We start from the raw sequence: 18,106 nt of genomic DNA on the forward strand, positions 1-18,106 counted from the left end.
GACAGTGAGACTCCAACTCAAAAAAAAAAAAAAGAAGAATCAACTTGATTCATTGTTGGTGACTTCCGAGTTTTGTGTCATATTTAGAAAGACCTTCCCATGCTAAAGTTATGCGACCACTTAGGCATATTTTCTTCTCGTGTTCTGTTTTCTGAATTTGTTTCAGTCTTCAGTGGATCTCAGGGACTGGCAGACCACTCCACACCAGCCCTTTGGCCCACCACCTGTTTTACATGGTCCGGGAGCTAGAGTGATTTTAACATTTTATTTTATTTTTACTTATTTATTTTTTTTTGAGTTGGCGTCTCACTCTGTCGCCCAGACTGGAGTGCAGTGGACGCTCCCGGCCACCGCAGCTTCGACCTCCCAAAGCGCAGGATTACAGGCTGAGCCACTGAGCCCGGCTGATTTTAACATTTTAAATGTTTTTTTAAAATATGAAATTTAAATGTTTGTTAGGTTCATAAATACCGTTTTATTGGAATGCCTTTCTACCCATTCGTGTACATGTCATCTGTGGTTGCTTTTGCACGACAGTGGCAGAGGAGCACGTTGACAGAAAGCGTGTAGCCCACAAGCCTAAAATGTTTGCCATCTTACTCTTTCCAGAAAGTCTGCCAGCCTTGACGTGTCTGAAAAGTGGATGCAATGAATGAGTTGGGGACTAAGCTTACTGGTTTCCAAAGGACAAGTCCACTGTTGAGTCTTGCATCGTTTGTTGACTCTTAGCAGAGTAATGGCTGTCTGATGCTAGCACACGTTGAACTCCCCTCCATGTTCCATCTCCCTTGCTTTTTCTCTCCCTAAGGCAGTGCCATACTGTTTGAATAATAGTAGCTTTGTGGTGTTTCCTGAGTAGCCTGGTCCCACTCATTAGCCTTCCTAGTCAAAGTCTTCTTCAGTATTCTCGAATATTAGTCTTTCCAAATAGTAGACTTGGAGAATGTTGTCACTCTGAATTCCCACCTCTCCCTGTCCTACTGGGATTTCTCTTCAGATGTACACTGATTTATACACTAACTTAGGGAATGTCAACCTAGTTTTGATGAAATACTGGATGTTTTATGTTTTATTATTGAGTCATCGTCTCAGTCCGTCACCCAGGCTGGAGTGCAGTGGCACAAGCGTGGCTCCTGCAGCCTCGACCTCCTGGGCTCAAGCGATCCTTCCACCTCTGCCTCCCAAGTAACTGGGACTTCAGGCACACACCACCACACCCAGCTCACTTTTTAATTTTTTGTAGAGATGAGGTCTCACTCTGTTTCCCAGACTGGTCTTGAACTCCTGGGCTTAAGTGATCCTCCTGCCTCATCCTCCCAAAGTGCTGGAATTATAGGCATGAGCCACCACACCTGGCAAAATACTGAACATGTTTTTTAAGTCTCTTAAAGTATCTTTTTTTTTGAGTTGGAGTCTCACTCTGTCACCCAGGCTGGAGTGCAGTGGCAGCTGACAGCCACTGTAGCCTCGACCTGCTGGGCTCAGGCAATCCTTCCACCTCAGCCATTTAAGTATCTGGGACGACAGGCATGTGCCACCATGCCCAGCTAATTTTTTGATTTATTGTAGAGATGAGGTCTTGCCAAGCTGCCCAGGCTGGTCTCAGACCCATGGGCTCAAGCAGTCCTCTCACCTCAGCCTCCCAAAGTGCGGGATTATAGGCCCAGCTCTTAAAGTATCATAAATTAATCTGTGTTAGAAATCTATTATCTCTTTTTATAGCATACTGCTTTTTTTTTTCTTTTGAGTCAGAGTCTCACTCTGTTGCCCAGGCTGGAGTACAATAGCACGCTCATGGCCACCCCAGTGTCGACCTGCTGGTCTCAGGTGATCCTTCCGCCTCAGCCTTCCAAGTAGCTGGAACCACAGGCATATGCCACCATGCCCAGCTGGTTTTTTTAATTTATTGTAGAGATTGGGTCTCATCATGTTGCTCAGGCTGGTCTCGAACCCCTGAGCTCAGGTATTCCTCTCGCCTCCGCCTCCCAAAGTGCTGGGATTACAGGCGTGAGCCACCACGCCTGGCTAGCATGATACTTCTTGTTTTGGTTAAAGATAATTAAATTTACATTGGTTTTCAAAATCTTAGATTCCTTCTATCTCATCTAGTGAATACGATGCCTATTTCATTATCTGGAAAAGTGTGTGTTCTTCCCCAGTGCAATACAAGCGCACAACTCTGACATCTTTATTCCCAACCCTGTGAGATCAGAAAGGCATTTCTGGTCCACGAATCCTGTGAAGCCCCTTCAGCGGCCTGATCTGGCCTCGGCCCACTTTGTAGCCTCCCGTCCTTCCAGCTGCCCATTCGGAGCTTGCGCTCTGACCCTGCCACACTGCAGAAGTTTCTCTGCCTCTCTCCGTTCCGGCCCCAGCAGGAAAGGCTGCTTGAGTCCAAAGTGACCTGTGCGTGTGACTGCAGACATCAGTTAGCCGCAAGCAAAGTCCATCTGCTTTTGCCCCGGCCCGCGCTGGTGTCTCTGAAGTCACAGGCGAAAGCACGTCTGTGAGAAATTCCTGGCAGGTGTGGCCTGCTGTGTGCACTTCGTCTCCCCTCATGGCCGGGCACTGTTTTGGTGTCCTGTAGTCAGCATCCGCCTTGAGTGGGCTGCTTTCCCCAGACCCTCCCGGTGCTGCCTGGTGCCCGCCCGAGGCGCCTTGACTCTCGGGTGTGTGTCTTTGCACTCCCACCACCTTCTCACTTGGGCGGTTTCTTCTGTCCGGGGCATCGTGAGCACGTCTTTCGCCACAGTCGACAGCATCTCCTGCTTTACCCTATGGACCAAGGCAGTGATGCAGTCAGTACCTGTCTGCCGAGTAAGTGGATGGAGGGCATGGCTGACGGGTTGCACTTCTGTTGTTCCGTTTGTTTGAAACACCTTGCGTGCTTTGTGCTCACCCCTCAGCACTGGGGCCTGAGGAGCCTGATATTGAAAATGATGGCTAAGATACTCTAGACAGTGCCTTACCCAGGCCTTCAAAGATGGAGGAATAGAAACTTCCAAGGAATCAAATTGTGGAGACAGGTGAACTCTAACTTCACTAGGTTGGCACAGGACACACGCGGTCGAACAGTCCACAAGACATTTAAGCCTGGAGTTTATAAGAGTATAGGAGTTTAATCAAAAAGAGCATTAAATAAATGTTGTGTTTTAATCCACCCCAAATTTAAATTAAGTTTTTTAACTCATAATATTGGCTGCTGTTGCATGGTAGGAAGTGCCATCTGTCTCTCTCGTCTGGGCAGGTGGGCATATGGTGCTTGTGCTTTCTTTTTTAAAATATTAGACTTAACATTAAATGAGAGATTATTCCCAGATTCTGCAGTGCATATTAACATACTGTCAGTTACTCTGGTTTCAAAAACCAAATTCCTATTATTTGCTTACTTATTTTTTGAGTCAGGGTCTTATTCTGCTGCCCAGGCTGGAATGCAGTCGTATGATCATGGCTCACCACAACCTCAACCTCCTGGTATTGGGCGGTCCTCCTGCCCTAGCCTCCTGAGTGACCGGAACTACAGGCACACACCACCACACCCAGCTAATTTTTAAAAATTTTTTGTAGAGACAAGGTCTTGTTATGTTGCCCAAGCTTCCTATTATCTTATTTTATTTTTATTTATTGACTTATTTATTTGAGTTGGAGTCTCATTCTGTCATCCAGGCTGGAGTACTGTGGCCTGCTCACAGCCACGACAGCCTTGACCTGCTGGGCTCAGGTGATCCTTCCGCCTCAGCCTCCCTTAGCTGGAACTACAGGTGCACCACCATATTCAGCTAATTTTTTGATTTACTGTAGAGACGAGGTTTCGCCAGGTTGCCCAGGCTGGTCTTGAACCTCTGGGCTCAGGCAGTCTTCTCACCTCTGGCTCCCAAAGTGCTGGGATTATAGGTGTGAGCACCATGCCTGGCCCTACTATTTTAAATACTGTTAGTTAGTAGATTGTGCAGATTACAAGATTACTGGGCATGGTGGCTCACACCTGTAATTCCAGCACTGAGATGGGAGGACTGCTTGAGGCCAGGAGTTCAAGACCAGCCTCGCCAGCACATCAAGATTCACTATCTCTATTAAAATAAGATTAAAATGAAAGATTATTAGATGATGAACTCCATTAGCAGTTATCTTGTCAATTCTTTTTGGTGTTCACAGCTTTTTGTTCTACCTTAGATGCATATGCGAGATCAAGAAATTGCTGCCAGAGCCAAAGACCTGGAAGTGAGATGGCTGGAACTCGAGTCACAAAAAAGGCTTTTTGAGAAGGTATAAACCAGGCATTTCCAACATAGCAAAGCAGGGCTGGTACCAGCCCTTTCTAGACTATAGCATTCATGCTTCTCGAAGGCTCATTTTACTTGCTTTTTAAGCAGAATGTGGTGTCATCAGGACTGTGCAGTAGCCAGAGTTCTGAACGTGTGGCCTGTCCTCATTCTTCAGTTCATGTTTCTGAACTGCTTACTCTGCTGTCTGAGGCACCAGGTATAAGCCTCCGATCTTGTCTCGGAATTTTTGCCAGCTGACTGAACTTTTCTGTTTGTATATAACGATGACATAATTATTCCAGTACCTCACCAGGATCTTAAAAGGTACATCAGGCAGAGCTATACAGTACTGTAGACTGAAATCCTCTGGAATCAAATCAGCAAATATCTGCTTAGTACATATAATTCCATGTTCAGGACACTGGGAAAAGGAGATTTGTTAATAGACGTTTTTATTATTTGGGGAAAATGTTTTGTTATTCATTTATTTGGTGTTGAAACTACAAGTTTTCACTTCCTTCAGCTCTCCTGATGTCAGACTCTGAGTTTGAAATCAGTGAAAACTGGATTCATGGCAGGTAACATACACAGGATTGCTGTCCACATTAAATAAGATTTAAGACTTGACGTGGTGGCTCAACCTGTAATCCCAGCACTTTGGGAGGCTAGGCAAGAGGATTGCCTGAGACTAGGGGTTCAAGACCAATCTGGACAACTTGGTGAGACCTTGTGTCTACAATAAATCACACACAAAAAAAACTAGCTGGGCATGGTGGCATGCATCTGTAGTTCCAGCTACTTAGAAGGCTGAAACGGAAGGATCACCTAAGCCCTGCAGGTCAAGGCTCCATGGTCATGAGCATGCCACTGCACTCCAGCCTAAGCAACAAAAGTGAGACTCCAACTCAAAAAAAAAAAAAAAATACATCGCATTCTTTTATATTTGAACATTTTTTAAGATTCTACACTGAATTTCTTCTAGAACTGAGCAAGAGATTTGTGGTTTGACTAAGTCTCCTATGATTTGGAATTAGATGTAATTCATTTGGATTAAGCTAAATTTTACTTGTTATTATCTTTTCTTTAAGGATGGAGGATAGTGGCAATCAGAATATATAATTTTAGAGTTAACAGATAGTAGCAAGAAAAAATCAAGAATGTGCAGCTGTTATTTCTCTTGGATTTTTTTTTTTTTTTTTTTGAGTCGGGGTCTCAGTCTGTTGCCCAGGCTGGAGTGCAGTGGGTCAGTCGCAGTTTACTGCAGCCTTGACCTCCCAGGCTCAGGCAATTCTCCCTCAGTCTCCCAAGTAACTGGGACTACAGGTATGCACCTCCATGCCTGGCTAGCTTTTTTTTTTTTTTTTGGTAGCAATGCGGTCTCACTATGTTGGCAGTCTGGTCTCAAACTTCTGGGTCAAGTGACCCTCCCACCTCTGCCTCCCAAAGTGCTGGGACGACAGGCATGAGCCACTGTGCCCGGCAACCCCTAAATGCCTTAGTGTGTGTTTCCAAGGCCAGCGCAGTGCTTTCCTCTTGTGATGTACTTCTTCCCAGCACCGTCCAGTCCTTGATACTCTTGAATTCCTTGTTTCCTCGTCCTTAATCTCTACACACGTGCCTTCACCTCTTTATAAAGTAGCTGAAATTCCAAGTTCCACCTTCCTTTTTCACTTAATAACATTCTTTTTCTAAGTGGCCACAGATCTTCACAATTGTCCTTTGTAGTGGCTGTTGATGAACCGTAACTTATTAAACTTTCTTCTGTTGTTGGATGTTTTAAGTGGTTTGCAGTTTTTGGCAATAAGCATCTACATATATGTGTATATATAATTTTTTTTTCCTGCATATAATTGAAGATTTTTATTTTTAGGAAATTACAAAGGTAATTATGCTCTTGCTTGATAATTAGAAAAGTGGGGAAAAAAATCCCTCCATGAAGGAATATTGACTGCTAACATCATTAACAGTGATAAGTGATAGTATTTGGTACAAACACTTTTGTATTTTGCTTTTTTTTTATTTTAAAGATGTGGGGTACAATTCAGGGTTAGGTACATAAGTGGTCATTGTACAGGTAAGGTTTGGGCCTCCTCTCGGTCGTCACTTCACCTAGTTTGAGGTTGGGCACGCTCATTGATGTTATGTGCTCCCCTGCCCCCAGCCCCGCCGACAGTGTCCCTCTACGGCCAATCCCTTTCTTACAGGGTTATGATAAATGTTCAGGGACTGCTTATGAGTGAGTGTATGTGATACTCAGATCTTTGTTTCTGTGATAGATCACTGAATATTGTAGACACTAAATCCATCCAAGTTGCTATGAAGTGTATAATTTTGTTTTTCTTTATGGCTGCATAATATTCTATTGTGTTTATGTACCACATCTTCTTTATTCAGTTCACTTTCTATGGGCAGTATGGATGGTTTCATGTTTTTGCTGTTATGAATAATGCTGCAGTAAACATGCATATGTAGGTATCTTTTTTGTAGAGTGATTTGCGTTCCTCTGGGTGTGTTCCTCTGGGGGATTGCTGGATCATATGGAAGGTCGATTTTCAGATCTTTTGGAAATCACCACACTGTTTTCCATAGAGGTTATACTAGTTTCCACTCCCACCAACATTGTAGAAGTGTTCCCTTTTTCCCGCATCCTGTCCAGCATCTGTTGTTTTGTGAGTTATTGATGATGACCATCCTGACTGGAGTTAGGTGGTATCTCAATATGGTTTTAATTTGCATTTCTTTGATGATTAGTGAGGCTGAGCATTTTTTCATGTGTCTGTTGGCTGCTTATATGTCTTGTTTTGAGAAGTGGCTATTCATATCTTTTGTTCACTTTTTAAAAATAGGGTTGGGTTTTTTCCTTCCTTTCGGCGTGTTTGAGTTCCTTGTGGATCCTGGATGTTAGGCTTTTGTCAGAATACAGTTGACATATTTTTCACATTCTGTGGCTGTCTTCCTGCTCTCTTGATGGTTTCTTTTGCTTTGCAGAATCTTTTCAGTTTGATGAGGGCCCACTTGTCTATCTTATCTCTTACGGCATTCTCTTTTGGGAATTTGATCAAGAATTGGTTGCCTACTCCAATGTGCTTAAGGATGTTTCCTACGTTTTCTTCTAGAATTCTCATAGTTTGAAGTTTAGGTCTTTGATCCATTTAGAGTTGATTTTTGTGTATGGTGATAGGTAGGGGTCCTGTTTCAGTCTTCTGCATGTGGTCAGCCAGTTTTTCCAGCATTATTTACTGAATAGGTTTTCTTCTCCCCAGTGGTTGTTGGTGAAGGCTTTGTCGAAGATGAGCTGGTTGAGAAATTGAGGTTTTGCTTCCAGAATCTCTATCCTGCTCCACTGGTCTGTAGGCCTGTTCTTGTAGCAATACCAGGCTGTTTTGCTTGTTACAGCCTTATAGTAGAGCTTAAAGTCTGAAAGTGTGATACTTTCCCCTTTGTTACTTTTGCTACTTTTGCTAAAGATTGGCTATTCATGGTCTTTTATGTTTCCAAGTGAATGTCTGTATTGTCGTTTCTAGGTCTGAGAAGAATGATGTTGGTAATTTAATGGGTATGCAGTAAGTCTATAGATTGCCTTTGGTAGGATAGACATCTTAACAATGTTAATTCTTCCAATCCGTGAGCATGGAATATTTTTCCATTTGTTTGTGTCTTCTTTGATTTCTTTGAACAGTGTTTGGTAGTTTTCATCGTAAAGATCTTTCACTTCTCTGATTAGGAAGATGTCGAGGTATTTCATTTTTTTGGTGGCTATTGTGCATGGAATTGTGCTTTTTATGATTTGTTTGTTGTTGGTGTATAAGATTGTGACTGTCTTTTTTTTTTTTTCTTGAGTTGGAGTCTGACTCTCACCCAAGCTGGAGTACAGTGGCACACTCACAGCCACCCCAGGGTCAACCTGTTGGGCTCTGTGATCCTTCTGCCTTAGCCTTCCAAGTAGCTGGAACTGTAGGTGCATACTACCACACCTGGCTATTTTTTATTTATTTATTATAGAGGCTGGTCTCGAAACTGCAGGCAGGCTCAGGCAATCCACTCTCCTCGGCCTCCCAAAGTGCTGGGATCTTATGCTGCAACTGTCTTTTGCACATTTATTTTGTTCCCCGAGACTGCCCAAGTCCTTTACCAGTGCAAGGAAGTTTTTGACAGATCATCTTGGGTTTTCAAGCTGTAGGACCATGTCATCTGCAAAGAGGGATAATTTAACTTCCTCTTTTCCTATTTAAATACCCTTGATTTCCGCTGGGCTCGGTGGCTCAGCCTGTAATCCCGTGCCTTTGGGAGGTTGAGGTGAGTGGACTGCCTGAGCCCGCGGGTTCGAGACTCGCCTGGGCAGCGAGACCTCATCTCAACAATAAATCAAAAAATCAGCCGGGCGTGGTAGCGCGTGCCTGTAATTCCGGCTACTCGGAAGGCTGAGGCGGAAGGATCGCCGGGAGCCCAGCAGGTCGAGGCTGCGGTGGCCGGGAGCGCCCACTGCACTCCAGTCTGGGCGACACAGTGAGACTCCAACTCAAAAATAAACAAATAAATAAATACCCTTGATTTCCTTCTCTTGTTTGATTGCTGTAGCTAGGAATTCCAACACTATGTTGAACAGAAGGGGTGAGAGTGGGCAGTCTTGTCTTGTTCCGGTTTTCAGGGGAAATGGTTCCAATTTCTGTCTGTTTAGCAGTATGTTGGCTATGGGTTCATCATAGACGGCTCTTACTATTTTGAGGTGTGTTCCATCTATGCCTAGGTGTTCAAGGGTTTCTATCAAGAAGGGCTGCTGGATTTTATTGAAAGCTTTTTCTGCATCAAATGATATAATCATGTGGTTCTTGTTTTTGCATCTGTTGATGTATTTAATTACATTTATGGTCTTGTAGATGTTGAACCAGCCCTTCATCCCTGGGATGAAGCCTACTTGATCATGGTGGATGATTTTTGAGATGTGTTGTTGGATCTGATTTGCCAGAATCTTGTTGAGAATTTTTGCATCTCTGATCATCGGGGATATTGGCCTATAGTTCTCTTTCTTTGTTGGATCTTTACCCAGCTTGGGTATCAGTGTGACATTTGCTTCATAAAATGATTTGGGGAGAATTTTGTCTTTCTCAGTTGCCTGGAATACTTTCAATAGAATTGGCATCAGCTCCTCATTGCATGTTTTGTAAAATTCCACTGGAAAGCCATCTGGTCCAGGGCTTTTTTTTTGTAGGTGGTTTTCTTATGACAGGGAGTCAATTTCCAAGGTTGTTATTGGTCTATTTAGGGTCTTGATTTCTTCTGGTTTCAACCTTGGGGGGTTGTGTGATGTCAGAAAGCCCTCCATTTCATTTAGGTTTTCAAGTTTGTTTCCATACAGGTGTACATAGTAATCTCTAATCTTTTGTATTTCCTCAGGATCAGTTGTGACTTGATCTTTTGTGTTTCTGATTGTGTTTATTTGGGCTTTCTCTCTCTTTTTTTGGTCAGTCTGATTAGGGATCCATCGATCTTGTTTATCTTTTCAAAGAACCACCTTTTTGTTCTCTGTTGATTTTTTTTTTTTTTTTCTATGATATTTTTGTCTTCTATGTCGCATATTTGGGCTTTTACTTTGGTGATCTGGATTCTTCTCCTGAATTTAGGGGTTTGGTGGTCTTGTTTTTCCAGCTCCCTGAGGTGATTTGTTGAGCTGTTAACTTGTGATGTTTCCATTTTTTTTGAGATGTTTTCATAGAAATATAAATTCTCCTCTTAGAATTGATTTCATGGCATCCCAGAGGTTTTAGTAAGATGTTTCAAAATAAATAAAAATGAAAAAAGATGTTTCCTCATTTTTATTTGTTTCCAGGAATCTTTTAATTTCTGTTTTGATTTCTGTGTTGACCCAATAGTCATTCAGCATCATGCTGTTTAGTGTCTATGTTTTTGTGGGTTTGGGTGGAATTTGGGTTTGGACTCAGAGGATGGAAAACAAATTTTCAGGCAAACGGAACACAAGGCAAGAGTCGCGATCTTATTGTCAGACAAAGCAACCTTTAAACTACCAAAAATTTAGAAAGATACAGAAAGACACTACATAATGATGGAAGACTCAATCCATCAATAAGAAATATCCATCCTAAACATATATGTACCCAACACAGGAGCACCAGCTTTTGCAAAACAGCTACCAAGTAAACTAAAAAAAGATATTGACTCTAAAAAGATCCTAGCTGGGGACTTAACTACCCCACTAACAACTCGAGATAGATCATCGAGGCAAAAAATCAACAAGGAGATCTGGAACCTTAATTTGACGTTTTTTGCTTTTCAACTCTCTGCCCTCCCAGCCACCACACCCATGAGCACTCGCTCCCACTCCCCCACCCCTGCCAACCACTTGTGTGCTTCTGTCTCTGGATTGCCTGTTCTGGATGTTTCATGTTAGTAGGATCGTGCAGTGTGCGGTTTTGTGACTGGCTTCCTCCACATGTCAGCCTCAAGGTTCATGCATGTGGTACCTGCATCAGTGCTTCATGCCTCATCATGGCTGAATAGTACTCTGTCGTACGAATAGACCACATGTTGCATATTTGTTAGTTGGTAGACATTTGATTGTGCTGTTGTGCTGTGATGAATGATGCTGCTGTGAACACGCATGTATAGCTTTTCGTGAAGATGTGTGTTTTCCCTCTCTTGGGCCTACACCTGGGGACAGAGATTTCTAGGTTCTCCACCTTCTCATAGCACTTGTTACTGTCTGTCCTTTGGATTATAGCCGTGCCCGTGGGTGTGAGGTGGTATCTCACCGTGCTTTTGATTTGCATTTCCCTGTGACCAATGATGTGAAGCATCTTTTCATATAATTTATTGGCCAGTTTATATTTTCTTTGGAGATAGTGTGATTAATGTTTATTCGAAGTATGTATGGATCATACTTTCTTGTTTTTTGAGTATGTAGTTTTTGTTAAAGGTCTGTTATTTTAAATACAGATGTTACTTGATATATGATGGGGTTACATCCCAATACATGCATCGTAAGTTTAAAATATTATTAAGTTCAAAATGCATTTAAATCAAACGCAGTGGCTCAAGCCTGTAATCCTAGCACTTTGGGAGACCAAGGCTTAGAGGATTGTACAAGCTCAGGAGTTTAAGACCAGCCTAGACTACCTCATCTCTATAATAAATCAAAAAATTAACTGGGCCTGGTGGTGCGTGCCCTTAGGCTCAATTACTTGGAAGGCTAAGGCGGAAGGACCACCTGAGCCCACCAGGTTAAGGCTGCCGTAGCTGTGAGCATACCACTGCACCCCAGCCTGGGTAACAGAGTGAGCCTCCAACTCAAAAAAAAAAATGCATTTAATATCCTGACATACCCATTTAAAGTCAAAAACTAATTTAAGTCAAGCCTAGACCATCTATAATATAATGTGGCAGTTCTGAAAACCAGATTGCTCCCCCTACAGGGTTTCTTCATGTCTCTTTGCTAAGTGACTTCTGAACTAATTCTGTGAACTCCCTCCCTGTTCCTTGTCATGTGTAGCCACCGCTGTCTCTGCCCAGTTAGCTTAGGGTCAGCTAATGATTGCCTGGAGATTTTCTTATCTGAGTCTTTGAACCAGGAAGCTGCTAACCTTTGCTGAGGAGCTCTGTGTGCATTAGGGACGCCTTTAACACTCAGCCAGGCAGATTGCAATTCGATGTCACATCCTGGTGGTGCCAAACCTCAGAGTCCACCACAGGTGGCCCCCTCAAGTCTGAGCACACAGCCCTTGGCAGGTGCACAGCCCATCAGGAGCACATGGCCTTCCAGAATCCCAGGAGGCTCTGGGAGCTTATTACAGCCTCCTGTGAACTTCGAATTCTCCAGCATTTTCTGTGCGCTTTTTGCTTTACTATTTGCAGCCAAGATACTCAACAATGTCCTCGAATTGTTTTCAGCAACTTCCCCAGAGGAAAGGATGTTCTGCACTAGGTAGTTCTGAGTGAGGTCAACGGAAGACAGCCTTGGGAGTGGGATCCCCAGGGAGCCACCTCCAGTTCTCTAGGAATGGTGGCTTGAAGAGTGCCGTCCAATCCCATCCCCACTGCCCTCTCCTCCACACCCATTGGTTTCCAAGCCACAGCTTTCAAGGCTGAGGCACAGCTTGGGAGGAGCTGAGAATAAGAATAAGAAGTCACAGAGCTTGCTGTTTTTGCAAATACGTGCTCCCAGATTGCTGCAAGCCTTCAGTCAGTTTCCACAATTCTGGAAAGGTTGGTTTTGACCATTTTTGCCAGGGTTCTCAGTGGTCTTATGGATGAGAGGGTCTTCGGAGGCCTCTGCCTGTCATTCTTGCTGATGGCACCACTCTGCCTTTTATTTTGAAAATTAGGCTGGGCTTGATGCTCACTCAGCCTGTAATCTGTCTGGGCACTTTGGGAGGCCGAAGCGAGTGGACTGCCTGAGCCCGTGGGTTCGAGACCAGTCCAGGCAACTTGGCAAGACCTCGTCTCTACAGAAAATAAAAAATTAGTCGGGCGTAGTAGCACATGCCTGTGGTTCCAGCTACTCGGAAGGCTGAGGCAGAAGGATCGCCGGAGCCCAGAGGTTGAAGCTGGGGTGGCCGTGAGCATGCGCGCCACTGCACTCCAGCCTGGGTGACAGAGTGAGACTCCAACTGAAAAAATAAAATAAAATTAGACGATTACAGCTTTCTTTTGTGTGATATCACTGTTAGGAGAAGTCATCTCTGTGTGCGAGCTTTATCATCTAAGTCTGTGATTGTTTTATAAATGACTTTTAACAGGATCTTGGTGAAAGGCAAGAAGCTGCTGCAAAGGCATTGCGAGAAGATGCACGTGCCTTTAGGCAAAGAGTGGACCTCGAAGAGCACATGATTCACAAACTGGTGGAAATGGGTGGAGCCCAGGGCCAGAAGACTCAGCAGGTAGTGACAGGGCAGACTCAGCCCAGGGGTATTGGGGAGCCATACCTGCCATCCTTGCAAGAGAACCAACATCATGCTCACAGCCACCACACCGCAGCCTCAACCTGCTGGGCTCAGGCAGTCCTCACCACTCAGCCTTCCAAGCAGCTGGAACCACAGGCGTACACCACCGTGCCTGGCTACTTTTTTTGATTTCTTGTAGAGACGAGGTCTCGCCAAGTTGCCGAGTCTAGTCTCGAACCCTCGGACTCGGGCAGTCCTCGCGCCTCAGCCTTCCGAAGTGCTTAGGATGACAGGCGTGAGTCACTGTGCCTGGCTTAGAATTTCTTATGGAGCATGCTTGCAGAAACGCTGACTTAAGAGGATTGAAGTAAAGCTGGAGACTTCTCTATGATCTCCTTAACAAAGTGTTAAACGGGCGTGTCCAGGTCTGGCCCTCTTCCAGAAGCCAGCACTAATGCATGGTGAAGACCTCCCCGGCTACAGCAGCCCTTCAGCCATTCCCCCAAATATTCTGCCGGGGTTGGTTGTTTTAATAGGCTTTTGTTCAGCCTGTTAAAAAGGCTCTTCTGAGTTCTCCTCAAGAGGCTGGAAACATGGAGATCATTGAATCCCACCCATCCCCTAGCCTAGATGTTCTCAGCCTTGGCTGTGCGTTAGAATCACTTGAAGATCAGGATTCTACACGATGACAAATAACCATTTCTTCTTTTTTTTTTTTCTTTGAGTCAGAGTCTCACTCTGTTGCCCAGGCTGGAGTGCAGTGGCACGCTCACGGCCACCCCAGCATCAACCTGCTGGGCTCAGGCGATCCTTCCACCTCAGCCTTCCAAGTAGCTGGAACTACAGGCACGTGCTACCATGCCCAGCTAATGTTTTTTGATTTATTGTAGAAATGAGGTCTCACCAAGTTCCCCAGGCTGTTCTCAAACCTGTGGGCTCAGGCAATCCACTCACCTTGGTCTCCCAAAGTGCTGGGATTATAGACTTGAGCCACCATGCCCTGCCAAATTTTTTTTTTTTTTAATTTATTGTAGAGATGAGGTCTTGCCATGTTGCTCAGGCTGGACTTGACCCACTGGGCTCAGGCAGTCCTTTCATCTCCGCCTCCCAAAGTTCTGGAATGACAGGCATGAGCCACTGCACCTGGCCAATAACCTTTTTATTTTTATTTTTTTTTTGAGTTGGAGTCTCACTCTGTTGCCCAGGCTGGAGTTTTTTTTGTTTGTTTTTCTAGTTTTTTTTAAAGTATCGATATCCAACCACCCCAGAGTTTGATTTAATTATGTGTACTGGGGCCCAGGTGTCAGTTTGTTTTAAACATTCTGAGTGATTCTAAGATGCAGCCAAGGCTGTAAACAGCTGCCCTGGACACTTGGCCACATGGAATGGACATGCCACACTGTGTGTTGTCTGACCTTGTTTCTGAAATTTAGATGACGGAAGAAGATCTGGCAAAAACTGAACAAGCGTGCCTGAATACTGACTGGAAAATTCAAGCTTTGCAGAAACAAAAGTGTGACGATTTGCAACGAAGCAAATGTTGCCAGGAAGTAGCCAGACTCAAATGTTGCCAGGAAGTAGCCAGACTCCTTCGGGAAAACAGAAGGAAAGAAATAGAGGTGTTAAATGCAGTGTTGGAGGAGGAAACGAAGAAGGTGAGAATGGGGTGGGGCCCCGCTGTTCACACTGAGCATGGAAATGCTGAAGCAGCCCTGCCAGACGGCAACAGCATCAAGCCGAGGGGTTTTCACTGGAAAAGGCAGTCTGGCGTCCACAGGTGCTTCTCAGAGGGGGTCTAATGCTGGTGCCACCTGCTCCTGGTCAAGCATCGTCCCCATTGCCCTGAGTGTGCTTCGCTTCCTTGCCTTCCTTGGCTTGTTCCGCTGACTGGGTCAGTGTCTGCCCCGATTTACCTAATTCTCCGAACTATAAAAGACTTGGAACAGGGAGGAACGGCGTGACTGCGAGTGACCACACGCAAAGCATCAGTGACCATAAACGGATAGAAGTGCCGTCGGGAAGGCCAAGCGTGGTGGCCACTGCACCTGGCTGGTGAAAGGAGGGGATTCCCTTTTTTTGAGTCAGAGTCTCACTCTTGCCCAGGCTGGAGTGCAGTGGCACGCTCACGGCACCCCAGCCTCGACCTGCTGGGCTCAGGCCATTCTTCCTGAGTAGCTGGGACTACAGGTACGCCCCGCCATGCCTGGCCAGTTTTTTTATTTCCTGTGGAGACGAGGTCTTGCCAAGTTGCCCAGGCTGCTCTCAAACCCCTGGACTCAGGCAAACCTCCCGCCTCAGCCTCCCAAAGTGCTGGGATGACAGGTGCGAGCCACTGCACCCACGGAAAGGAGTGGATTCTTATGGTCCTTCCTGGCCTCCTATTTTGTGATTCTTTCAAGTTTTTGTCATTCGACGTGTTAGTATTTCTATAACATATAAAAAACCTATGTGTCTGGCCAGGCGCAGTGGCTCATGCCTGTAATCCCAGCACTTTGGGAGGCTGAGGTGGGAGGATCGCTTGAGCCCAGGTGTTTGAGACCAGCCTGGGCAACACAGCAAGACTTCGTCTTTACAAAAACTTAAAAGTTAGCTGGTGGCGCATGCCTGTAGTCCCAGCTACTCGGGAGCTGGGGCAGGAGGATCGCCCGAACCCTGGAGGTTGAGGCTGTGGTGAGCCATGATCATACCACTGCACTCCAGCCTGGGCAGAGTGAGATTCCGACTCAAAAAAAAAAAAGTTATGTGTGTTTCCATGTAAAAGCTGTAGAATTTCTAGAACATTGGCAACCTTTAGGAATTGTATGGTATTTTAAATGTGTTGTCTTAGTTACCCTCTGAGCTGATTTTAAGATTATTTTCTCTTTTTATAGAGAAGATTATTTTACTTCCCTGTGGTCATCATGTGGACCAGAACTTAGCAAGTAATTCATTTGCCGAACTTTGTTGACTTTATTATTAAGGCATAGCATTCAAACTAAATAAGGCAAAATTGCAGCACTAGCTTAGTCTCATGAGATTTGGCACTTACTGGAAGGCACAGTGACCTCAGCAGGTCGTGGCGCCCTGAGGGGCCAAGTGAAGCATCGAGCCTGCCTCTGCTCTCAGAGCTCCCCGGCAGCCGAGGGCCAGCGTGGGTGCCCGTGACCACCGCCCCACGCCGCCCCCTCTGCGGGGGCGAGCCAGGAAACAGCCGGAGACATGGAGGGCTGGCCCGCTGCCGGGCTGGACACAGGCTCACGGAGTCTGTTCTGTGTGTTTGGACGTAGTGGAGGGAAGCCGGCGACAAGGAGTCTTGCTTGAGATCGGCGAAGCAAGCGTCTGCTCTTTCGGATGCATCCCGGCAGGGGCTTTTACAGCAGGAGATCAGTGCTGCCAGAGAACGTGCTGGAAGCCCCCCTGAAAAAAGTGAGTGTGCACACACGTCTCTTGGTGGTACTGCCGGCTCGGTCTGCCAGTGGTGTTGTTCGCCTGAGTAAATCCCTGAGGTGGGTTTTGGCACTTGCATTTAACTTGTTGCTCAGCTGAAGGGAATCAGGTTGCCTGTTTTGGTGGGAAAGGTGGGCTGCGGCGGGGGACCGTCGCGCAAACAGTCCAAGCCGAGACCCGGCCGCGTGGTCCTGGCGCTCTGGCGCACTGCTCTGCCACCATGGCCTGCGCCCCATCCCAGGGGCGACGAGTTCCCAGTATGCGAGCATTGTCCTGGGGGTATTTCCGCAGACACTGGTGCTTGGCCAGCAGCTGGACTGCAGAGCAGGGTGTGTGGAAACGGCCCCGAGACTCCTAGAAGGTTTCGGCCAACGTTAGGTTCTGGAACAAGGCTTGCAGTGGCATCAGCTGGAGAGTCAGCTTTCAGAGTAGAATGGAGGAGACATTTGGCAAGCTCAGGCTATTTGGCAGCAAAACAAAAAATGCATAAAAGCTAATGTTCCTTTGGGGGAAAACGACAGTTTTTCAGAAAGTGAAGCTCACTGAGTATGTAAGTACGTTTCAGGGTAGTGAAGTTTTTTTGTTTTTGTTTTTTGGCACGAGCCGCATACCTGGCTACTTTTTATTTTATTTCATTTCATTTCATTTCATTTTCTTTTTTGAGTTGGAGTCTCACTCCGTCGCCCAGGCTGGAGTGCAGTGACCGCTCCCGGCCACCACAGCCTCGACCTGCTGGGCTGCGGCGATCCTTCCGCCTCAGCCTTCCAATTAGCTGGAACTACAGGCGCGCGCTACCACGCCTGGCTGATTTTTGATTTATTGTAGAGATGAGGTCTCGCCAAGTTGCCCAGGCGGGTCTCGAACCCGAGGGTTCAGGCAGTCCACTCACCCCAGCCTCCCAAAGCGCGGGATTACAGGCTGAGCCACTGAGTCCGACTGAGAAGTGAAGTTTCAAAGTACTTTTTATTTTCGAGTTCCAGTATTTACTAGCCCCTTTAAATCAGTACAAAACCAACGTTACACTTGGACACAGTGTAATATTTTAGTCTTGATTCTGGACTGTCTTGCTCTTAGCCAGTTTTGAAAGCATTCGATGTATTTATTTTTATTTAATTATTGGAAAAGTAGTCATGGTATCCACTCCACAGTTCTGCCACCCTGAACGCCTTTCTCTTAACCAGTAAGCATCTGTGGGATGAAGCTGACCGCTGCGAAGAGCTCAGAGCCTCTCCCAGGCACGCTCTGCTCCCAGCGGTTGTTTGTAAAGCCGCTGCTAAGTAGCCAAAAGCAGTTCCCTGACAGCAGTCACTCAATTCAATAAATAAATATTTGGCTTGTAAATGAAGCCACACAGGGCCAGGTAACACGGTAGGATTTTTTCCTGAATATTTTATTTTTAGAATATTTGTTTCAGCATTGGGTTTGGAACACATTTGTCTTTAAAATGCTGTAGCAGCTGTACTCGGTGGCACAGCCTGTCATCCCGCGCCTTTGGGAGGCTGAGGTGAGTGGATGGCCTGA

The 18,106-nt window shown here is 45.6% G+C and overlaps 1 protein-coding gene across 1 annotated transcript in view; it reads left to right on the forward strand.

Moving 5' to 3' along the window:
• TBC1D31 (TBC1 domain family member 31) overlaps positions 1-18,106 on the forward strand; it is a 76,028-nt gene that overhangs the window by 57,217 nt on the left and 705 nt on the right. Inside the window, exons 16-19 of the mRNA XM_021719085.1 lie at positions 4,174-4,266; positions 13,016-13,156; positions 14,593-14,814; positions 16,426-16,564. Coding sequence (XP_021574760.1) covers positions 4,174-4,266; positions 13,016-13,156; positions 14,593-14,814; positions 16,426-16,564 — 595 coding nt within the window. The remainder of the gene's footprint in view (positions 1-4,173; positions 4,267-13,015; positions 13,157-14,592; positions 14,815-16,425; positions 16,565-18,106) is intronic.

Source organism: Carlito syrichta, unplaced genomic scaffold (assembly GCF_000164805.1).
Source record: "Carlito syrichta isolate Samal-C Ts95f unplaced genomic scaffold, Tarsius_syrichta-2.0.1 Scaffold113548, whole genome shotgun sequence".
Taxonomy (NCBI): domain Eukaryota; kingdom Metazoa; phylum Chordata; class Mammalia; order Primates; family Tarsiidae; genus Carlito; species Carlito syrichta.